Genomic DNA, 22,998 nt, shown 5'->3' with positions numbered 1-22,998 from the left:
TCTTTTTATCTTTAAATATGATATATAAGTTGACGCAATATTAATTTGGCGCAGAATAGAAACGGCAATGCATACTCATTCTCCACTCTCTCACTTGGAGCTGTGTGTTCTGGCAACATACTTTAACCTTTGCCTCCTGTTATTGGCATCATTCTATTCCAATACCAAAACAGTAGGGAGAAAATTACTGACTGCCGGTGATTCAATCTTCAAGCATTTTTTTTTGTGTGTCAATCTTCCTGCTGGGTTCATTGAAGCATTTTATTTCAGTTGAGGATTTCCCATTTTGGCTGGTCAAAATCATTTTTTTTTAAATATATGCTGCTTCATAAGCCTATTGCGTAACCTTGTATTTCAGGAACGAGTCTGGTTTCTAATTACTGTAGTGAATCAGGGAGTCACAATGAAGATAGACACAAAATGCTGGAGTAACTCAGCGGATCAGGCAGCATATCTGGAGACAAGGAATGGATGACGTTTTGGGTCGAGTCTCTCCTTCACACTTCATAATGCATTCTGAGTTGCTCCAGCATTTTGTGTCTATCTTCGGTTTAAAGCAGCATCTACAGTTCCTTCCTACAACTCTCTGATTCCCATCTATCCCATTACCCCTCTTATTTCACTGTAATCAACTTCTTTCCCTAATCCCCTGCTATCTTTGCCAGTACGTCTCCCCTTTGTCTGCATACTTGTGCAGTGATTCTATACATGCACTGCTGATACGAGTGACTTGGTACCAAATTACGTTGTAGTACTGTTGGGCGCAAGGCCCTATGAAGGTTGATGTTTAGGTGACAGCTTTCACCTGTTGATCTGGACAAGTTGGAGCCAAACGCAGCAGTGGTGCCCCTTATCTGTGGAAGTTGCGGCTGCTTGCCAGTGTAAACAAGACAGATGGAGGCTGTTGTTTTTATTAAGCAGCAGGACTACGTCTTGTATAGATTCCAGCATTTCTTCGACAAAGTCTCAAAGCAGCCTAGAAGATTATTTTATATATTTGCGAACAAATGGACATTCAGAATTCAAATAATTGTTTGGTAGAATAGTATAATTGTTTATTTGCAAAACAGCTTAGAAAGTTATTTATTTTAGATGCGATACATACGAGGAGTTGTTAAGTATTTTTTGATAAGTTCATTGCAAATGGCTCCAAGAGACCATTGATTTCTGTCATGTGTAAATATATCTCCTTTTGATGGGATTATCATCAAAATGATCAAGGTACAAGATCGGCAATACAAGAAAAATAATCAGATGCTGCTGCACCCGCTGAGTTTCTCCAGCTTTTTTGTGTAACCTTCGGTTCTCCAGCATCTGCAGTTCCTTCTTAAACACAAGAAAAATAATGTTCAATTAAACCACTAGTTTAGTATAGTTTAGAGATATAACATGGACCCCTTTGGTCTACCGAGTCCACACCGACCATCAATCGCCCAGACACTAGTTCTATGCAATCCCAGTTTTGCATTCTGCAACTAAGGGCAATTTACAGAAGTTAATTAAACTACAAACCTGCTCCACTTTGGAATGTGGGAGGAAACCAGAGCACCTGGAGGAAACCCGCATGGTCACAGGGGGAACATACAAACTCTGCACAGACAGCACCCATAGACAGGGTCGAATCCGGGTCTCAGGTGCTCTAAGGCAGCAGTTTTACCACTGTGCCACCCTATGTGCTGTTTTAAATGGTAAATGTACTTCCAACTGTTCTTTATCTTCCTTCACCCTGCATATAGAACTTACATGAAAGATGTATAGATTTATAGGCAATAACAAACAGCTAAAAAGTTAGCACACAAAATTTAATAACTTTTCTTCCAGTTACTTATTTCTTAATCCTGGAAAGTTTATTTACCATCAGTGTCAATTTTCAAATACTGTGCTTATGTACGATCACGTTTTGGAAATGCCTATATCAAAAATTGTTTGCTTAGTTAAACAGAAATTTTGTTTTAATCTGGTTAGCATATTTTTATCTCATCTCAATAACCCCACTTTTGTTTTCTCCGGGGTTTTAGTGAAATCTTCTGATGCCCTGGTCGAGCTTTGCATCATAATGTTAAATGGATCAAAACTAAAACTACCATCTCGACAGTCAGGATCTGTTCTAGGTTGTACTTGTGGGAGGGCTGAAATGCTTCTCAGCCTTGGGAATGTTAAACCTGTCCTCATTATCCATGTAAATGTAAATATGGGGAACATAAACAGCCAAAGTTTCTGATTTAAAAAAAGATACAAAGTGCTGGGGTAAAACTCAGCGAGTCGGGCAGCTTGGAAGATGTTACTCCAGCACTTTGTGTCTTTTTCTTTTTGTCAACCAGCATTCCCAGTTCCATGTTTCTACAAGGTTTCTGATTATGGTTTAACGCTACATGGGAGTGCACCCAGATATCAGATGGAGTTGTCGTTTTGGAATTAAACTTGGTTTAAGCTCAGGCATGAAGACTGACGATTTGGTGAAGTACTGGCCAGTGACGGGTGGCGGTACTTTGTCTGACTAGAATCACCAACTTCAAAAGTGGAGGTGGGGGGAAATGATGGAATGTAAATCAACCCTACCACATGAATTTATGACTTCATCTTTGATTGGGATTGCCAGCAGGCTATTATTTTAAACTGAATTATTTCTGTTATTAGTCAGAAACTAATTCAGGAAATGATTAGTTTCTAACTGAGCTTGTCATGTTTTATGGATGTGTTCTCATACAATGCAAGGCGAATCACAATGCACCAATTATACCTGGTATCTGCAGTGTGAAACTGAAGATTTCAATGACAAAAAATATAGATGAAAAGGGAACTGAAAAATTACAACTTCCTCCTTCACTCACAGCAAAAGACCAATATTCTGAGGGTTGCCTATAATGGAGACTTACGGAATAGGTTTGCAAATATGGACGTTGTCAGCCTTGGCCATGTCTCAACAAGTGCTCAACTTGTGTAATAAGTCCACATCCGTCACTCATCCCTTCTGCAATCTGTAGGATTTAAGGGCTAAACTAGTGTCTTTCAACCTTCATTCTTTTGTAGCCTTCTCAATCTTAAGTGATGGTCGTAGGCCTATCATTTGGATTTATATGTTTTAATCGTTCCAACAAGATGAGTGTAAATTTCAATAATGTTCTTGTCTGGGAAATGTTTCTGCTGCTATATTTTATCCATAGAGATAAAAGCAAAGATCTGAGAGCATTGCTTACTCTAAAATGTTGTGTGAGGTGCCATGCAGTTAAACTCATGGATTGATAATGAATGGGCAGTGCAGAAAAATAATCAGTGTCATATTGGATATTCCAGATGTTCTAGAAATCACTTAGCTGCTTTAGTATGAAGGGTTTCAGCCCAAAACGTTGCCTATCTCCTTCGCTCCATAGATGCTGCTGCACCCGCTGAGTTTCTCCAGCATTTTCGTCTACCTTCATTACTTTATTAACTGCTTTTCCCATTTGTTTGCTATAAATCAATTGACCTGTAAATTGTAGTCCCTTGTGTTTTTTTGTGCTGGATATAGTAGATTTTAGAATATTGTGGTTCATGGGTATAGCTAGAAATAAAGAGACGTGCGGGTGTGTTTTACTAAGAATGCTATAAATGACCTGCGCTGCCTACAAGCGTTGTTCACTTGTAGTTTTCTGCTGTTCTGTTTCGTCATCGTTTACATGCACCTAAACATAACTGCAAGTTTCTCACATTTCCTGACAACATAGAAGGAGGCTAAAGATAGACACACAATAATGGAGTAACTCTGCGGGACAGGCAGCAACCCTGGAGAGAAGGAATGGGGACGTTTCGGGTCGAGACCCTTCCTCAAACGTCACCCCTTCCTTCCCTCCAGAGATCCTGCCTGTCCCACTGATTTACTCCAGCATTTTGTGTCTCTTCGGTTTAAACCAGCATCTGTAGTTCCTTCCGACACGTAGAAGGAGGCTATCTGTCCTGTCAAATCTATGCCAACACTCTGATTCCCGTCTGTCCCATTACCCCTCATATTTCCCTGCAATCAATTCTCCTGCTACCCACCTACCCTCCAGCACGTCTGTGGAAGGTGGGAGGAAGCTGAAGCAGTGGAGAGAATATGCAAACTCCAAGCGGAAGACACTCGAGGTTAGAATTGAAGTCTGGTCACTGAAGATATTTGCCAGCTGTTGAGTCACGATGCTGGCCCCTATCGGTAATCAGGAATCAGTCTCAAAATCACAGGTCATTAGCTGAGAATGCTGGTTAAACTGTTTTGTTGAATGCAGTACGAACTATTTTTAAATTGAAGTTAAATCAAAATGTAACATAATCCTAAAACAACCTCTCGTGGCGCCTCTTGTCCAGATGAGCACTTCACAGATGAATGAAGGGTTACAACGATGGTACCTCGGGCCACCGTGAAAATGAAGTTGCAAACCTATATTTTGAAGAAGGGGTTAAGTAATGATGAGGCAACATAGTTTATTCTGCATTGAAACAATAACTAATACATACTATGCATTTTAGATTTGTTTAAGATTCTTCAGCCAATGTTTTAATGTTTTCTTCTGTTGTCCACATCCAGGGGGAAAGAGTATGAAAGCTCACTGGAAGCCAAAGCTCAGATCCCAGATTCTCCCTTCAAAGCAAAGTAAGTGCCATTTAAATAGATAAGGCTCATTTAACATGTAAACAGCAATTAAGCCGGTGTGAGTAATGGTGGCTAGCTTCTCCATCTGCAAGTCCACATTAGAGACTATGTGTGGGAAGGAACTGCAGATGTTTGTTTAAACCGAAGATAGGCACAAAGTGCTGGAGTAAATAAAGAGGCAGCATCTCTGGAGAGAAGAAATGGGTGACGTTTTGGATCCAGACCCTTCTTCAGACTGAGAGTCGGGGGAAAGGGAAACGAGAGATATAGACGGTGATAATAATAATAATAATAACTTTATTTATAAAGCGCTTTTAGACAACATCAGTTACCACAAAGTGCGGTACATGGGAAGTCAACAAAAAGTTATTACAAACTACTAAAACCATTAAGACGACAGGACTATAAAAACAGTAAAAATTAAAAGACATTAAAAGCACTAAAAACAGGAACAATGTCTCAGCCAGTGTCGAAAGCCAGTGAATAAAAGTGAGTTTTTAGGGAGGTTTTTAGGGAGGATTTAAAGATGGACAGTGAAGGGGCCTGTCTGATCTGCAGCGGCAAGGTGTTCCAGAGTGCCGGGGCAGCAACAGAAAAGGCTCTATCCCCTCTGAGCTTCCGCTTAGACCTTGGTACCTCAAGGAGCAGCTGATCTGCTGACCTGAGGCACCGGGCAGGAGCATCTAGGTGGAGCAGCTCAGAGAGGTAAGGCGGGGCAAGGCCATTCAATGATTTAAAAACAAATAAAAGAATTTTAAAATGAACTCGAAAGTGCACTGGGAGCCAGTGAAGGGAGGCCAAAATTGGCGTAATGTGCTCCCTCTTTCGAGTTCCGGTTAAAAGGCGAGCGGCAGCATTTTGGACCAACTGGAGACGAGCCAACGTAGCTCGTGAGACTCCAGAGTAGAGTGCGTTACAGTAATCCAGCCGAGATGAAATAAAGGCATGGATTACTGTTTCAAAATGCTGCCGCTCGTGATGTGGAGAGATATAGAACAAATTAATTAAAGATATGCAAAAAAGTTACAATGATAAAGGAAACAGCTGTTTAGCTGATGTGTATCTAATATAAACAAATATTTGCAGAAATACACCACTATTTTCATCCAGCAGGAAATAACTGTTAACTTTATGGAGCTGAGGACCTTACTTAGAAAAAGAAAGGGTTAAACAATTTATATTGGAATGGCAAAATCTTTGAGAAAAGGGTTGAGAAGCAGGTGAAAGGACGCTGGCAGGATAATCCAAACTGCTGTATCATGTTTTTAAGGCAGTTACTGGCCAATGATAATGGATGAGTATGAAACTGAAGACCTAAAGAGAAGGGGCCATTTGCTATTTGCTATGTAGATACCAGAAATCTGACTGCCAGCTCTATGGAAGTGCAATAGATCAACAGTATTGAGAATTTCTTGCAGATTTGATGATTATAAAGAGGAAGGTGTACTCCTGCTTCTCCTGTATGTATTATTTAATATAGATGCTGTAATGGAACAAAGCAATTGCACAAATTGATTTGTTTAAGAAAGAACTGCAGATGCTAGAAAAACTGCAGAGTCTGAAGAAGGGTTTTGACCCGAAACGTCGCCTATTCCTTCACTCCATAGACGCTGCCTCACCCGCTGAGTTTCTCCAATATTTTTGTCTAGCACAAATTGATTTAGTTTGCTTCTTTGTTAGGAAAACTTAAATTAGCCATGTAAAGTGGTACTGAGTCATAGAGAAGAAATCAGCTGGACAATTACATTTAGTCACAACTGCCCTGGAGTTAGTTGCGGGGTAAGAACCCAGTCTGAAGGAGGGTCTCAACCCGAAACGTCACCCATTCCTTCTCTCCAGAGATGCTGCCGGCTCCCCTGATTTACTACAGGATTTTGTATCTCTCTTTGATGTAAACCAGCATCTGCAGTTCCTTCCTACACACTGGGATAAGAAGTGATAGCAACTGGAGGCCCCGCTTCTGATCACCATGAAGTGGCCTCTGCTGAGAATTAAATCTGTGTAGCAGTCTTAGGATGAGGGCAGATTTTGCAAGATTGTGATGCTTCCCATGCAGTGTAGTCGGAACACTGACTAAATACTCGCACGGCAACTTGAATGAAGGGCTGCTGGTGACTACAAAGTGAGGGCAAGGAACGGGTTAGTGTTAGAAGCCACGATGCTCTCTGTATTTACAACTGATAGATGTAAAATTGGTGGGAAAATAATTAGAACTAAGCAATCTGACTTTAAAGGCAATTAAACTTCTTTACCCAAGTTTATCAAAACAATTAAACGTTCATTAAAAATTAAAGCCAATTTTGTATCCTTTCTGAAACTTTATGGCCTTGTCTGTAGAAACTGTGATGGAGGAGTTCAGCACTCTGAGGAAGTCCAATTACAATGAGAGAGATTCATTTTATCCAGGTTCATGTTATTTCAACTGAATTCACCTTAATTCCACACTCAAACTGTCAGGTTTTGCAGCTGCTTTGGATTAATTTTTCCAGTTATGTTATCAAAGCATGATACCTTAATGAGGTAGATGCAGAATTAAAAATCAACAGAATTGCTGTTCGTTGTTTCTACTTTTCCTTCATAGTGAGGTTCAACATTTATGTCATGTTGTTACTTGTGGGCGGAGCACCAAGGCAAATTCCTTGTATGTGAATATTTGGCCAATAAACTTACTTACTTATGTACTTGTTTGTTTACAGTAAGCTGAGTGACCGTAAAAACGTTCCCATTGTTGCACTGTGTTGAAGCATAGTCAGAATTTCAAACATGAAATTGTCACCCCATCCAATGTGTCATAAATAGAACCCCAAGACACACAGCGAAAATTGCAATGAAACATCTACTTTCCATTTATAACTAACCTTCCTTACTTGTGTTAACTATTTTTCTGTTGCAGAAGAGTGTTGAGGAATATGAAGGTTTTTTATCATCCTTTCTGTTTAGTACCACATGCAGTAAAGAGTTGATCAGAGATCAGAATTCCACCCTCTGGGTTTGCAATTCGAATAGATAAATTGGCTGCCTTAAGTTTCATGGTCCCAAAATGCATATGCTTCAAGCATTTTCTCATTCTATGTGAGATTTCCTGTTCTCAATTTTAATCCCTATTCTGGCACTGTCACTTTTGAAAGTTTCTACTGGCAGTGTGAGACCTGCCTTTGCCAGCAGTTATAGCTTAACTGGTTAGGAACTCCGATTGCCATCTGCCGAGGTAAATTCAAAAAGTAAGTAGTATTAAAAACAGGCAAGACTAGTATTTATATCGTTTCATTGATAAATGCCTATACTGGCATTCTGCTCAGAATATCTTGTGTGTGCATTATGAAATGTTTCCTGGAGCTCTGTGTATCTACCATTCACGCTAAAATGTCCCTCCGCACTTTGCCGATGATTTCATTGAGGAAAAATTAAATTAAATACTGTACTCTGAAGTAACTTTTCCTTTACAAATCTATTTTCGTACTCCTTTGATTAATTGATAGTTAAGTACTCAGTCACCGCATAGCTGATCAAAGACTCAAAACTAATTCCTCACAATTAAAGTCATAGAATTATGTTCATTGTTCTACAGGAGGTAGGTTGGGAATCTATTAATCATAAACTATAATTTCACCAGCTTTATACAATTCATTGTCTCAATTGTCAACGGGAAACTAGCCTGAGATAGTCACTGTAAAATTCTATCAACTCGAAGAGCCACTGTATCTTAATCCCAGCGCATTTGATATTCTTCTTCCTGTTATAAGGACAGTGGTAGCTGTCATTTAAAATAAAAAGATTTGCATGAAAGCCTGAGGGGGAGCTCAAGATTATGATTATCATTTGCACAAGAGTACAAAGAGTTCTCTTTTCTCACTGTCTCAATACTTTTACAATAAAATACTGACAGGAGATATCATAATTCAGCTATTAAAATATGAGGGACCTAATGGTGCCATAACGTGTGCTTCAATTGAATCACCACTACTAATTCAGAAATGGTACGTTAAACAAGTGAATCATTTTGTGGGATTTTTTTTTTCTGGCTGGAATCGGTGAAAAGCTGCGATATTGAATGGCACTGCTGGCTGCTTCACCACTGTAGGTTTCCTCATAGTGCAATGTGAATTTACAGAAATCTCTGCTTTAAGTGTCGAATAGGTCAGGAGGACACATTATTGGCAACAATGCTGAATACAAGATTCAACTGTCAGCTCCTTATGCCGGTAATATAGCAACCCTTCCATCCTATGTGAATGGATTGGAGTGAGAAAAATAAGTTTGTGAAAAGTTTCTTTTTGAAGCCATAATATGAGAGGTTCCACTGGGACACTCAACACTCTGTCATTGGCTGGGGTCAGAGTAGGCATATAGTTTATGTACCCGAGAGCCCTTTTGACAGGTGAAAGCTTTGTTCAATGAAATGCTTCGAGCTGAGCTTTTGGCAGTAAGGTTTATTAAAACCAGTACCCTTGAAGTATGAAAAGCATCCCACCCGTAGACTTCACACACCACAGAAAGTCCCAAAGCATTTCACACGCCATAAATTACTCGAGAGTTTAGATTAGTTTGCCGTTCTGTCTTCCACTGAAGGCAAGCAAGGATTCTAGTTGATTATTATGATCACGGAAGGAGGAATGTTTGCCGGGGAGTTGAAGAACATCATGGAAATCTATATCAGTTGCCTGATCCATCATATATATCACCGTCTATATCTCATTCCCTTTCCCCTGACTCTCAGTCTGAGGAAGGGCCTCAACCCGAAACGTCACCTATTCCTTTTCTCCAGAGATGCTGCCTGACCTGCTGAGTTATTCCAGCTTTTTGTGTCTATCTTCGGTTTAAACCAGCATCTGCAGTTCCTTCCTACGCAAGATAGACAGAGCCTTTGTTTAGTACCTCATACATGGGACAATGCTATCAGAAATGTAACAGTGGTGTATCATAATAGATAATATATTCAGCATCAAGCACTTGACTCGGTGCCAGCAATTAGGAAATGCAGATATTGTCTTGAATTCTCGAAATGCAGGCAAATGCAAATACATTTGGCATTGTGGTTGAATTAATATTTGATTGTGACACTCAAACAAAGGTGAAGTGTAATCATTTTTGTGTTGGGTTTGAGGAATCATTAAGCCCTCATTGATAGTTTAATGAGCTTTAATTGATAGCAAAAAAGGGAAAATATATGCCAAACACCATTAGTAAGGATTATTGAATTTCTATTCTCAGGAACGTTACTATTCAGACGTGTTGAGTGAAACCGCGCAGTTTCTCAAGGAAAAGTAAATCATTCTTGAAAATGATAGGGTCGCAAAAAAGAAATTGGGGGAAGAATCTGCAGGTGTTATTGATCCAAAGCACTAACAGAAAATGCTGGACTTACTAGGCAGGTTGGGCAGTGTCAGAGAAAGCTGATGTTTTTGGTTAAAGATCCTTTCTTGCAAAAGAAGATTGGACTTTTTTGCCTTCCATCACAGTGAGGAATGTGGGGAATCCGCTGATGGTGGATGTGTATGTTAGCGTTTATGTAGTTGTGTGTTTTGATGATTTATTTCGTATGGCTGTGTGGTAATTCGTATTTCACTGTACCTTAATTGGTACAAATGACATTTGAAACCTTTATGACTCTATGAGATTACCTTGCTTTCTGGACATTCGAGTTATGACAATTTGTCCTTGCAGAACTTACCACCCACATCTAAAATTTGAGATGCAGACTGTAAATTTGTTCTCATGGAATTTATGTGAAAATAGTAAATGTCAATGCAACATTTATAATTTTGAAATTATTTTTTTCACACGTGTAAATAACATGACATCACAATCTGTTCCTTGTGTAGGCACACAACCTCCTGTAACTCTGTGGTCACCTGTAAAGAACAGAGGAAAGTACTGCACAGGAATTGGCCCTTTGGCCCATGTTGTTTGTGCCAAACATGATGCCTGGTGAAACCAACTTCACCTGCCTGTATATGTTCCATATCCCTCTATTCCCTATACTTCCATGTGGCTACATAAAAGTCTCTTAAATGTCGGTATCGTATCTGCCTCCACCACCACCTTGGTAATGCGTTGCAGGCACCCACCATTTCTCTGACTCCTCTCCTAATATTATATACTTCTATCAAGTCTCCCTTCCACCTCTGATGTTGCAATGGATTATCTGTTTACATTCAGCAATGCAACCATGTGTAGTTTACATCATTGGAAGTAACTTTTAGTTAGCCTTAATATATGCAAAATATTAGTCATAAATGGGTGATGTTGTTCATTTCTTTCTTGGCAGAGAAGATTTCATAATTCTAGGAATGTAGCATCACATCTGCTGACTGCCCTTTGATTGAACACTTTCTAATGTTGTAATAGTCTAAAAGAGTGCATTGTATAAGAATCTTGAAAGTTCATGCCAGCACTCTCTCAGCCCTGAAGATCTAAATTATTAAGGCAATTCATAGAACTCTGGCCATTGTCCAAACATCTACTTATCGATCCCCCTATCTCTCCCCCCCCTTCCCTATCATCTGTATCGACTCACTCGGCTTTGTCCTGCCCCTCTCTTCCAGGTTCCTGTCCCGGCCCCCCACAATCAGTCCGATCCATGTTCTCCAAAGATGCTGCCTGACCTGCTGAGTTACTCCAGCACTTTGTGTATTTCTTTGTAAACCAGCATCTGCATTGCCGTGTTTCTCCTAACCAAGTGTACGTTTGACTCCAAAGTATACTGCTGTGAGCAGCCCATCTTGGGCAGTAGGACCAATTGCAAGACTCTGGTTACTATTTGATGGATGTGTCCATTGATTTGCTTTAACTGGCTAAGTGGACTCGACCCCAAACTGAATAAACGATGACGAACAAGCTCTGGGATAAACTGCGACCATGCAGCCAACTCAGCTTCTCATATCCTTCTTTGGCTTCTGAGCTGGTCAAAGGTTTACGTAAACTGTGCGACTGCCGACATCAAGAGTCAGCTGCCTCCTTGAGATGTTTTATGTTCTGCTAATTACACGTCCTGTAGAAACTGCCGTTATTTTGTGGTTTCTGAAAATTAGGAAAAGCACAAACCGTACAATTGAAATACAAAAAATGTGAAATATTAATTGGGGTCATAGTTAGATGAGAACTGATACATTGAAAGAAATTTGGAAGCATAATAAATATAGTTTATTAAAATATTGTCCAAGATTTTGTTTTACTCAATTGGCTTTTGTAAAGCTAACATCAAAATGTTGTTTTGGTGCTGAAAGCCTATTATTAATTGTACATTGATTGCAAAAGATCTATTTATAGACCTTGTTCACCAGATTGGTGATTTCAATTTAGCTCATTCCATGCAGCCTGTTTTCCAGTCACAGAATACTTTATCAAAATAAATATGCTAACAACCTCCAATTAAAGCTGACCACATAATTTAGATTCTGAAGAGTTGCTCGTGCAACTCGTGGCTTTATTGTGGGGCAGTTTCCTTCCATTTAGAAGGTCAAGCTGAGCGAGAGGGTGTACAAATTCAATTTCCAACCAATTAGTTCAGGCAGCCTCAGTGCCTCGAACTAATAGATGCACGTCTTAGATGAATGAGAAGCCGTCAGTGGCATTTAAATGAGATTCTAAATTAAAACATATTCTGAACAGATGATCTACTGCATTGAACAGACTCCAAGACTCTTGTGCCTTGTCCAATTAAAATCAGGCTGGTTCAATAGTGCTTTATATGTCACATATGCTACTGCGCGGTGAAATTCCTTTTGCATATATTACACATGTGGGCGCCACCACTTTAGACGCCATTATTCAAAGTCCAAAGTCGGGTCGGCCCATCTGCCCATCATTGCATTCCTATTCCTGCTAAGTATCTCTAATAGAAATCCAAAACTGGTTGCTACCTCTACATTTTTCAAAAATAAAAAATTCTCATCCATCTTGTGGGTATCATTATAAGTATAGCAGTATTAATTCCTGCTTGACATGCATCATATTGTACCATCGTACATTTTTCCCACCTTTCTTTCATCTTTGAGCAGCTCTTAAAAATATACATGTGACCAGCTTTCAGATACCTTTCCTAATATGTCTTTACGTAGCTCTGATTGCTGCTGTGAATCACCTTCTCTCATTTTATTGTACAGAAATCCATACTATTGTTCAATCCACATTTTGATGGTAATTGCTCCATTTTGTAATTGGATGTGGAGGGAATTCTGATTGTGTGTCTATCTCAGGTTTAAACCAGCATCCGCAGTTCCTTCTTATACCTTGTCCTTACCTTTATTCTGCATGCCTGCTTCAGCTAGTGTTAATTTGAATATTAATTGGTAATAAAATACTTTGGTTGATGCATTTTTTAATGCTAGGTTGTTCGATCATGTTTCATGAGCTGTGGAAGGCAACCAGGGTTCTCGTGGTGAAACTAATGGAATCATTCCAAATGTTTATTTAATACATTGATTTCCTGCAAAGTGTCCCTCTGTAACTTGGGGAAATGTGCATTTGGTTAGGATAGCCATGTGGCTGCTTGGGATTCACCCATAGTTTGTATTTCAGGGAACATCTGTGTGGAATGAACTTCCAGTGGAAGTGGTGGAGGCAGCTTCGATTTTATCATTTAAAAATAAATTGGATAGGTATATGGTCGGGAAAGGAATGGAGGGTTATGGTCTGAGTGCAAGTAGATGGGGACGAGGTGAGAGTAAGTGTTCGGAACGGACTAGAAGGGCCGAGATGGCCTGTTTCCGTGCTGTAATTGTTGTATGGTTATATCCCTGTTTAATTTAGTTCGAGAAATTGCCTCGTTTTCTATCCATTGTCTGTAATCTTGAGGAATCCTCTTATTACTCTCTCAAACTGACCTAGGCAGTCTTGCAAGGATCGAAGCTGTAGGAATGAGCAAGGAGTGTACAGCCAAAAAGATGGCCAAATGAATGCTGCATTATTAACCATTTTACTGAGATGGAAACCAGGACTGTGTTCAAGGTCACATCCCCTTGATTTACTTCCAGGAAATCTCTTAATCGGATTCAAATCAAAGCCCTTGGAAGGTTGCCTGTGAAATCCTTCCATATTGACCAACATGCTTATACTTTCCACAGCAGATGATGGTCTGTATTGCAGATCTAACTTCAACTCCCCGGACATCGTCTTAGTAAATACCAAAAATGCACATAGATTTTGGAATGCTGAATAAACCCATATATAGCTTGTCAACCTCAATCCCAAGCAGTAATTGAAGAAGAAAAAATGGGGAACACTTTAACATTTATTTCATGTCACATTTGAATTTCAAACTCATGTTCTAGAGCATATCTTCGAGATGATCTGAAAGGAACCCAGGCTCTTATGCAGTTCCAACGTACTCTTACCTGGATATTAGACTTGATAACAGAAATTAAATATCTCCTTCTTAGGTTTCCCTCGGTGTCATTTGAGTGGAGGCTAATGAAGCCAATGTACACTGACTAGCAATGTTACAAAATTTTGAGATTTAAAAAATCAAGTCTGCAATTTATCCCATCAGATAAAGCATAACAATAAGTTTAATTTGACACCAAATTCACTTTCATATCTCAAGTATTAAAAAAGTTATGGCCATTTTCATACTCGGAAATTAGCATCTTGTTCCCTATTGATTTTCAATGGACATTACAAAAAAGCTGTGATCTTGGATAATCAAAGGCCCATTTCTTAAGGAAAGATTAACATTTTTAAATAACCTAAGTGTCCAAAGATTATTCACAAATAATTCACAATATAACATGATTTTTATATCTAATTTACATTAATTTATAGGCCAAATGGAAGGAATTTAGTGTTCAATTGCTGTAAATAAATGCCCATTTAAATCGGCTTTCTAGTGGGTTCATGTGGAACGCGCTGGTTTAGAACGTTGATATCGCGCTGGATTAGTGCCCTCAAATGCCGAGAAAAATACTGCGGGGTATAAAAAGCCCAAAATGAACTACTCGCTATAGATAACTTGATATACAGGGTTATATATATGCCCCATTTAATGTAAAAATAAGGTACATACCTTTAATTGTTTGCTTTATAAAACCCTGGGGCTGCGAGAGGTTGCGGAATCAGACAATAATTTAAAAACTATTAGAACTATATTATCGAGGCCTATAAAACTAATAATACCTTTTGCGACCGGGTCTTGCAGCGATTTTTCGTTAATGATTTACTAGGCTGAACATCTGCGATTAGTACAGCCTAGTAAAAATCGCGTTTTAAACCCGCCCCCTCCAAACAGCGCCAAAACGCGGACATGGCTGAGGGCAGAGTCCCAATGACGATTCAGGTACGTTTTGTAACATACCTACACTGACCCATTAGAGAGGTAGGAATTGCATACCAGGGAAGTAGTGTGGGAGGTGATGTGGCCTTTCCCCCATTTATGCTGGGCTTGGAAACTCCTGATGCGTGGGCCGATGATTGTCAATGCCATCAGGAATGCTGCCTTTCCATTTTGAGCTGCCACAGGCAAAGGATTCCCACGAATGTGGGCATTACACATTTTCAAGGAGGCTTTGAAAATATTCTTGGCATGAAGGAGCTCGAGATGGGGTAGCTGTTTCAGGAATCTAGTGTCATGTAAAGTTTAAAAGAAATGGCTAACCCAGTGTAAGCCAGTCAGAGATGTTAGTTGTGGAGAGCAGACTGATGTTGGGTCTACTACCTTGCCAGAAGATTGGAGGTTTTTTTGGAGAAGGCATTGGTGGTATCCCACTGACAGAAGCACACAAGAGAGTAGTGGCATCTGCTTCCCTCTCTGAAGCTTTGCCAGGTTTGACATCTATTCGTTTTCCTCAGACAGCCAAAATCTGCAATGAAGGCAATAGTGAATCTCTTCATCGATAGGTGGGTCCGGAAAATATATGAAGTAGTCTATTGTTTGTTATTGTTGCTTAGTGTTTGCCGAGTGGACAGATTGATAGTGGACCATTGTTTCTGCCCATGTTAAGTGTAAGACACATTCCTGTTTTGGCAAATAAGTCAATGATAACTTGTAGCTTGGGTCTGAACAGCACACGTTCGTTCATAAGAATCGCCTGGATATTGCAGTTTGTTGACTGAACTTGGGGTGATCGTGGTTCTGGAGTGTAAGTTGAATTATTTCTCATTCATACTGTAGATTTTTCTGACCTCCTTATGAAAGCTACCATTCACCAAATAATTCTGCCATCCCTACCTGACCAGTCATAGGCATAATTCTAATCTAATGTTACTTAGTTTGCCATGTGAATTGAACTGGTAAATCGCTCACTTTAAAAATAAATTATACTAAAAGACCCCACGGCTAATTTATTATAATAACTAATGTGATACGTGGCTTTGTCAGGGTCAATAACACCTTAAGACCCGGCTTCGGAGCTTCGGAGGCTCCGGCTGCAGGTCCCTGGTGGGAGACCGCTTTTCGGAGCTCCTGCAACGGCAACTTCTCCTGCCGGAATCGCGGGGTTAAATTACATGGAGCGGGGCCTAACATCGCCTGGCGCGGCTGGACTTACCATCGCCCGCCGGGGGCTTTAACATCGTGGGGTCCCAGTCGCCTTGACGTTGCAGTTGGACTGCTGGACCCTGGGAGAAGAGCAAAGGGAAGAGATAAGACTTTTGCCTTCCATCACAGTTGGAGATTCACTGTGATGGATATTTGTGTAAATTGTGTTAAGTGTGTGTCTTGGTTTTTTTTTTGTAATGTTAAGACTGGAGAAATGCAATTTCAGACCAAGCTGTTTGAATGACAATAAAAGGCATTTTATTCTATTCTATTCTAAACAATGAATTCTAAATTCTCTTCATGAGAGATTCCTCTTTATCCATTATTTTGCTTTAGCTGACCAGTGGTATAATTTAATGGAACACTTTATTCTTTGCATACAGACTGCAGAGGTTGGTGAAAGATCTTCTGAAGCAGCAGCAAGGACAGGATAGTGGGCCGTGGGCAAACAACAAGGTGTCATCTCTTGACAGGACACTGGGAGAGATCATCCGTATTCTGGAGAAGCAGGTACTTTACTTTGATGGTTTATGGAATAATGCGGGACAATGAAACAATATTTTTTTTCCTTTTTGCTGTAATATCATTGTATTTCTGCAGAATATCTGACAATTGCTGATGGTGCATAACAAGGTTTCCTCCTTTCATTTTGACTTACTTAGACTTAGTTCCTCCCACACATTGGGCAGCAAGCTTTCGCCATTCTGTTCGGTTATGTGGGACGTCTTTCATTTTGAGCACAATAATAAAAGAGTCTCCTAATTAGAAACTGTTCACGATGTGGTAGAATTGCACACAATGTCCCAATATTGTTCACATTTCAGAGACTGACCCAATGTTAAGTGTAAAGGGCCTGTCCCACTGTACGAGGTAATTCAAGAGCTCTCCCGAGTTAAAAACTCCTGGTAAGCACGTAGAATGTACGTAGCGGGTACATCGGAGCTCGGGGACGTCTCTCAAAGGCAGGCACTCTGGGAAACGCGGTAAGCTTGTGAAGATTTTTCAATGTGTTGGAAAATGTCCACGAGAGCCCCGAGTACCTACGAGCGGCCATTACCGTAATTCTCCTAGTTCGAATCAGGGGAAACTCGGTAGAACTCTTGAATTAGCTCGTACAGTGGGACAGCCCCATAAGAGTCAAGAGTAAGACTGTGATTGAGTTTGTACATTTTGATAAAAAGCGGTATGAACACTGGACTCTGAAGCATTAGATGACTGCTCTTACATCCCATCTCAAATGCTTTTTGCATTTCTTTGAAAATTGATGATGGTTACGGGTAACATTTTGGCAATCGCAAGTTTAATTCTGCAATTCATGAAAGGCAGGAGAATATTCTTAAACTGTGGCCCCCGGTTCTGGATTCCCCCATCATTGGGAACAGCATTTTGTGTCTATCTTTGAGTTACTGCAGTACTTTGTGCCTGAAACTTTGTGTTGGAAAAGTTTTTCCTCTTCTTCTTCTTGCGTATGGCGTACAGCCTAAAGTTGTAGGACAACGTGTTCTATTTGATCTTATTTGATTGTGCACGCCGGGTTGATTGCATTCGTCGGAACAGGGCGGACCACGTGAAGGTTGCAATCTTCCACCCCGGAAAAGTTTTTAAAAGATGCAATTAAACAGGCAACATTTCTTAAGTCGAGAATCAAGATACAGAAGCCAAATGCTGTACCACAAATGGTGTGAAAAGGAAGAGGAGAAGCATTGAAATATGGACATGAAAGAAGAAATTCTCAAGGCCACGAGGCCAGAAGCAGTTACAGCTGGGCAAATCCTTCAGGACTTAAACGGTCCAATTGAGGCCTAAATTTAAGGTTTGAGTGAAGGTCACTAAAGGTCAACTAAAGGTCAATAAAAGCGGGGGGTTGATGGACAGCAACGCAGAGTAAATAGCAAGATGTGGATGATTGTGAGATGTTGTTGTCGGTGAATATGTGGTTGTCAGGGGCAAGGGTTGAAATTATTGTGGCAAAAGCATGAAGAGAGATTTCAGTGTGAAATGGGTGAAGGTGAAGAATGTTACACAGGTAGAAGTAGGTTGGTACACAAAAAAGCTGGAGAAACTCAGCGGGTGCAGCAGCATCTATGGAGCGAAGGAAATAGGCAACGTTTCGGGCCGAAACGTTGCCTATTTCCTTCGCTCCATAGATGCTGCTGCACCCGCTGAGTTTCTCCAGCTTTTTTGTGTACCTTCGATTCTCCAGCATCTGCAGTTCCCTCTTAAACACAGAAGTAGGTTGTTGATGGATAGGAATCAGTGTTCGACTGCGGCTCAAGGAATGTCACGGGTTAGTTGTACGTTTAACGCCAGAGATTGTGATGAAATCAGTGGGACATGAGGTGAATTTATAGCAAGGTCTGAGAATGCCATCTTGTCCCAGACTTCAGTAAAAGGAAGCAGCCAGGTTCATAAATTCAGAAGTCATAGGAGCAGAATTAGACCATTCGGCCTATCGAGTCTTCGCCACCAATCACGGCTGATCTATCTTTCCCTCTCAATCACATTCGCCTGCCTTCTCCCCAAGAGTGGAACTCACTATCAAAACATGGAGGGGATGGGGGACACAATTTTTTGGCGGTCGCGCGCGCATGCGCGCGCACACACACACGCGCGAGGCTTCAGAGGCTCAATCCAGCACTAACTGCAGCTCAACTGTGCCTGTCTCACCGGGTTAACTACAGCCCTGTCTGGACTGACGGGATACCAGCGCTGCTTCTCCGTGCTGGCCATATTTCCCGCAAGACCAGGCAGGTTAACCTGGCGGGGATGTCCCCCACCTCTCAAAACATGGGGGGGACACAGTCCCCTCTGGCCCCCCCGGGGTTTCCGCCCCTGCTTCTCCCCATAACCTTACTAATCAAGAATCTGTCTGAAGAAGGGTTTCGGCCCAAAACGTTGCATTTCCTAGATGCTGCCGCACCCGCTGAGTTTCTCCAGCACTGTTGTCTACCTTCGATTTTCCAGCATCTGCAGTTCCTTCTTAAACAAGAATCTGTCAACGTCCTCTTTAAAAAACGTCCTCCACAGCCGTCTGTGGCAATGAATTCCACAGATTCGCCACTCTCTGACTACAGAAATTCCTCCTCATCTCCTTTCTAAAGATAAATCATTTAATTCTGAGGCTGTGCTAATCCTAGACTCTCCCACTTGTGGAAACATCCTCTCCAAATCCACTATCGAACTGTTGTTTGATGCATTTTACAATTGAGGGTACATTGTGCCCCACTTCTATTGCACACTTGGTTTTGATGTGCAATCTGTGCAGTGGAACAGTATAATCTTACCTATAACTTATTTTGCCCTGGAAACCAATAAAATTGCATTAACTAACAGCATTTTCAGTCATCCACAGTTTCTCCTCCATACAGACAACAGTGGCTGGCTCTCGTTTTAGAAAACTAGACAAAAGATTAGCATCTACAAACCATCAGGCAGTAATTCCCTTGCTAACTTGTAGATCCAGACACATCTCGCGTGTCAATGAGTTAGGAATAGAATCCTGATGGTGTCTATCATTGACTGATGGGCGGGAAAAGACACTCTTAATTGAATTTCCCTTGAGAGGCTAAAAAACATCACAAGATGGGAGGGGTGGAGCCTTTGAGAAGCTGCCTTCCATCAAAGCTGTCAAATTGTGTGCAAGCTTGTTACACAGATGTACATTTACTAATGACTTACTGGTTTCAGGGTATCTGCCGACGGGTGAACAAAATAGGTGGCATCTCCCAGTCGTTTACAAGTCACTGCATTTAAAAGTAGGAACATGGAGGTTTCAGCAATAAATGGTGAATCAGCAAAAAAAATAATCCAAAAAATCCGGTTATGGTCAGATATCATAATCTCTATTTCTGATTCCTGTTCGTCTTTCCCACCTCCTCAAACGATAACATCCTCAGTCGGTTTTACCAGTCACTCCCAGAGATGGGAGGTAAAGTGAAGCCAGCAGGGAACTGCCCTCTATTTGCCCCTCTTGTTGCCTCCCCACCCCATGATCATTAAGGATATATTCTTAATATTTGTGTTTAATGTTCCCAAAACAATTCAATATAAAATTCTTGTATATGCCCCTCATTGCATCCTTTAGTTTAATTTAGATACAGCATGGAAACAGGGCCTTTAGCTCAGCCAAGAACACATTGATCATCCCATTCACACTGGTTGTGTGTTATCCCACTTCCACATCTACTCCCTACGCACCAGAGGTAATTTTAAAGAGGCCAATTAACTTACAAACCATGTCTTTAGGATTGGTTGATTGCCTTTTTGGGCTTTTATTTTTTTTGCTGTCATCCTATCATTCCTAATCATCGCACGTAGCTGTAACTTATACCATTTGGGTTAACATATTGTATTTATGCAGTGTACATTGTAAATTCTTACCAAAGACCATATCCCTCCTCCACCGCTTGACTCTGAAATTAATAGAAATGCGTCTAATTTTGAATGTAAAATATGCTACAAAGTAGGGCCACAAAAATAATTTTGCAAAGTACAACTTTGTTCTCTCAGATATCAGCAAATACGCTCCATTCTTTTGTAGAGGGAATTTAAATACATTTCTGACTACTATCATTTTGTGTTTGATCTCCAAACAAATGTATACCATCTGTGAGAATTTTGAGAAGTATTTTTCTGCATTTGCATTGTGTGCAGATGGTGTGCTGGGTGTAATTTCTACCCGTCAACAGTAGTTGTCCCCAGTTCTTTCCCAGCTCCCTTTTCCTACCCACAATCTTTTTTCAAATTGGATGCTTGTCTTACGGAGAGCTGTGGAGAACTGTTACCCTGCAGTGGAAAGTGATAGAATGCAATGCACTGTGCCATTCACTGGGCAGCTTTGAAGTCTAATAAGTATTAACTATCCCCAAGTATTATATATCCTGGAAACTTAAAATATAATTGAAAAATGTTACTGATCCAAATGTAAAATAAAAGGTTACACAAAAAAGCTGGAGAAACTCAGCGGGTGCAGCAGCATCTATGGAGCGAAGGAAATAGGCGACGTTTCGGGCCGAAACCCTTCTTCAGACAAAAGGCTTTGATTTGAGCATGAACCATTCACAAACTCAGGATTTCTAATAAGTTACCTTTTAACATTTTAGATTTATATAGAGTGATAGAATACTTTGGCTTAATTTGCCAAACGGACCAAGATGCCCCATCTACACTAGTCCCATACACCAGACCCGACATGTCACCTGTTCCTTTTCTCCAGAGATGCTGTCTGACCCGCTGAGTTACTCCAGCACTTTGTGTCTCTAACACCTTCCTACAACAGGGTGACCCCAAACCAAAACATGGCAGAATAAAGTGGAAGTAAATTTGCAAAGATAACACCAGCAGTATGGAGGTTGCAACTAGATAATCTCTTTGATAGGCATTGATTGAATTATTTTTAACGGACCTGGGGCTATCTGAAAAAAATAGTTACAATTTGGATTTGGACTTCATTCGTTGGAACTTGGCCAAAACATTGCAAAGAAAGCAGGTTGCTTGAAGTTGTCCAGTTCAGTGTTTAGTCCTGAAGGCTACAATGTGGCCATGTGGGGGATGAAATGCTGTGTCATTGACTAGAAAATCCTTCAGTTTGTCTGCAAAAAAGGATATGAAGAGCGGGAATAAATTAATGAATTGCAAAAGTCTTAACCCAAAATTTACTGTATTTCTAAAATGCCACATTGACTAAAAAAAAAATATTCTGATTTTGTCTGGTTGGATTTCTGCCGGGCCACCAAATAAACTGTCTTAAACATTTATTTTAGCAAAGCTATCTAGACATGGTGGTCAAATTTATTTAGCAAAGCATGGTGGACAAAGTCTGATCGTAAATTCTGAGAGAAGGTGCCAATAATCCGCCAATTTGATGCTGTTTTGACCTCCTTCAAATGGTCCCATGGTGATCGCCCACTGCACCTACGGCAGGTTTATTTCCAATTGTTACCTCCCATCTGTAATTTGCATTTATCCCCAATTTGTCCGTCAGTGGTGATTGATTTTGTGGGTGGAGGTAATTTTTCAGGAGGCATTCAGTGACTTGATTTACATTTTCTTGATGTTAGGAAATGAAATTGCTATTCTTTTACTATTGAAGCTATTGGACCTGCAGTCCAACAAAATACCAATAATAGCCAAAGGAGACACAAAGTGCTGGAGTAACTTGCTGGCCTTGAAACACTTGAGTAACAGACAGGGGGTGGGAGATTGCAACCTTCATGTGGTCCGCCCTGTTTCAATGAATGCAATCAACCTGGCGTGCACGATCAAATAAGATCAAATAGAACAAGTTTTCCTACAACTTTAGGCTGTGCACGCCATATGCCAGAAGAATAAGAAGTGAGTCGGGTAGCATCCCTGGAGAACATGGATAGGTGATGTTTCAGGTCCCTTTTGGCACTTGAAACGTCACCCCATGGTAGACTTTATTGCTATATCTATTCAGTTTTGTTACATTTTTATTTCATGCTCTTTGATTTTTTATCAATTTATCAGATTTTTGGCACCTTCTTTCAGAATTTACGACCAGACTTTGACCACCATGTCTAGATAGCTTTGCTAAAATAAATGTTTAGGATAGTTTATTGCTCAATTGCTTTGACTGATTGGGTGGGGGGGGGGGGGGGAGTGGGGGTATATTCAGATTTTTGAACACAATATATATTCTGCTATTATTTTTACTTCTACACTGTAATGCACTGACTTGATTTTGCTCACATGACATTCCATGCTTCACTGTCCTTTCCAATGAGATTCCACCATCTGCAGCCAATTGTTGCCTCCACCTACATACTTCCAGCCTCTAATATTATTTTGACACCTTCCCTCCCCCTCCTGACTCCATTCACCAATTAACCCCTCCTCACCAGAAATCACCTATTGCTTCCTAGGCCTTGCCACCCCTCCGCCCTCTACTCGTTCAACC

The 22,998-nt window shown here is 40.6% G+C and overlaps 2 protein-coding genes across 4 annotated transcripts in view; both read left to right on the top strand.

Annotated features, from left to right (window-relative positions):
* scaper (S-phase cyclin A-associated protein in the ER) overlaps positions 1 to 22,998 on the top strand; it is a 234,954-nt gene that overhangs the window by 110,194 nt on the left and 101,762 nt on the right. For all 3 annotated transcript variants that reach the window (XM_055662538.1, XM_055662537.1, XM_055662536.1), the window contains 2 exons: positions 4,541 to 4,606; positions 16,463 to 16,589. In XM_055662538.1, the coding sequence (XP_055518513.1) occupies positions 4,541 to 4,606; positions 16,463 to 16,589 (193 nt within the window). The remainder of the gene's footprint in view (positions 1 to 4,540; positions 4,607 to 16,462; positions 16,590 to 22,998) is intronic.
* Positions 4,956 to 22,998, top strand: part of etfa (electron transfer flavoprotein subunit alpha) — a 226,477-nt gene continuing 208,434 nt past the window's right edge. Inside the window, exon 1 of the mRNA XM_055662543.1 lies at positions 4,956 to 4,959. The gene's annotated coding sequence lies outside the window, so the exon portion shown is untranslated. The remainder of the gene's footprint in view (positions 4,960 to 22,998) is intronic.

Source organism: Leucoraja erinacea, chromosome 36 (genome assembly GCF_028641065.1).
Source record: "Leucoraja erinacea ecotype New England chromosome 36, Leri_hhj_1, whole genome shotgun sequence".
NCBI classification, from domain to species: Eukaryota; Metazoa; Chordata; class Chondrichthyes; order Rajiformes; family Rajidae; genus Leucoraja; species Leucoraja erinaceus.
The sequence above is the reverse complement of the archived record's forward strand: the minus strand, read 5'-3'. Positions and strand labels throughout refer to the sequence as shown.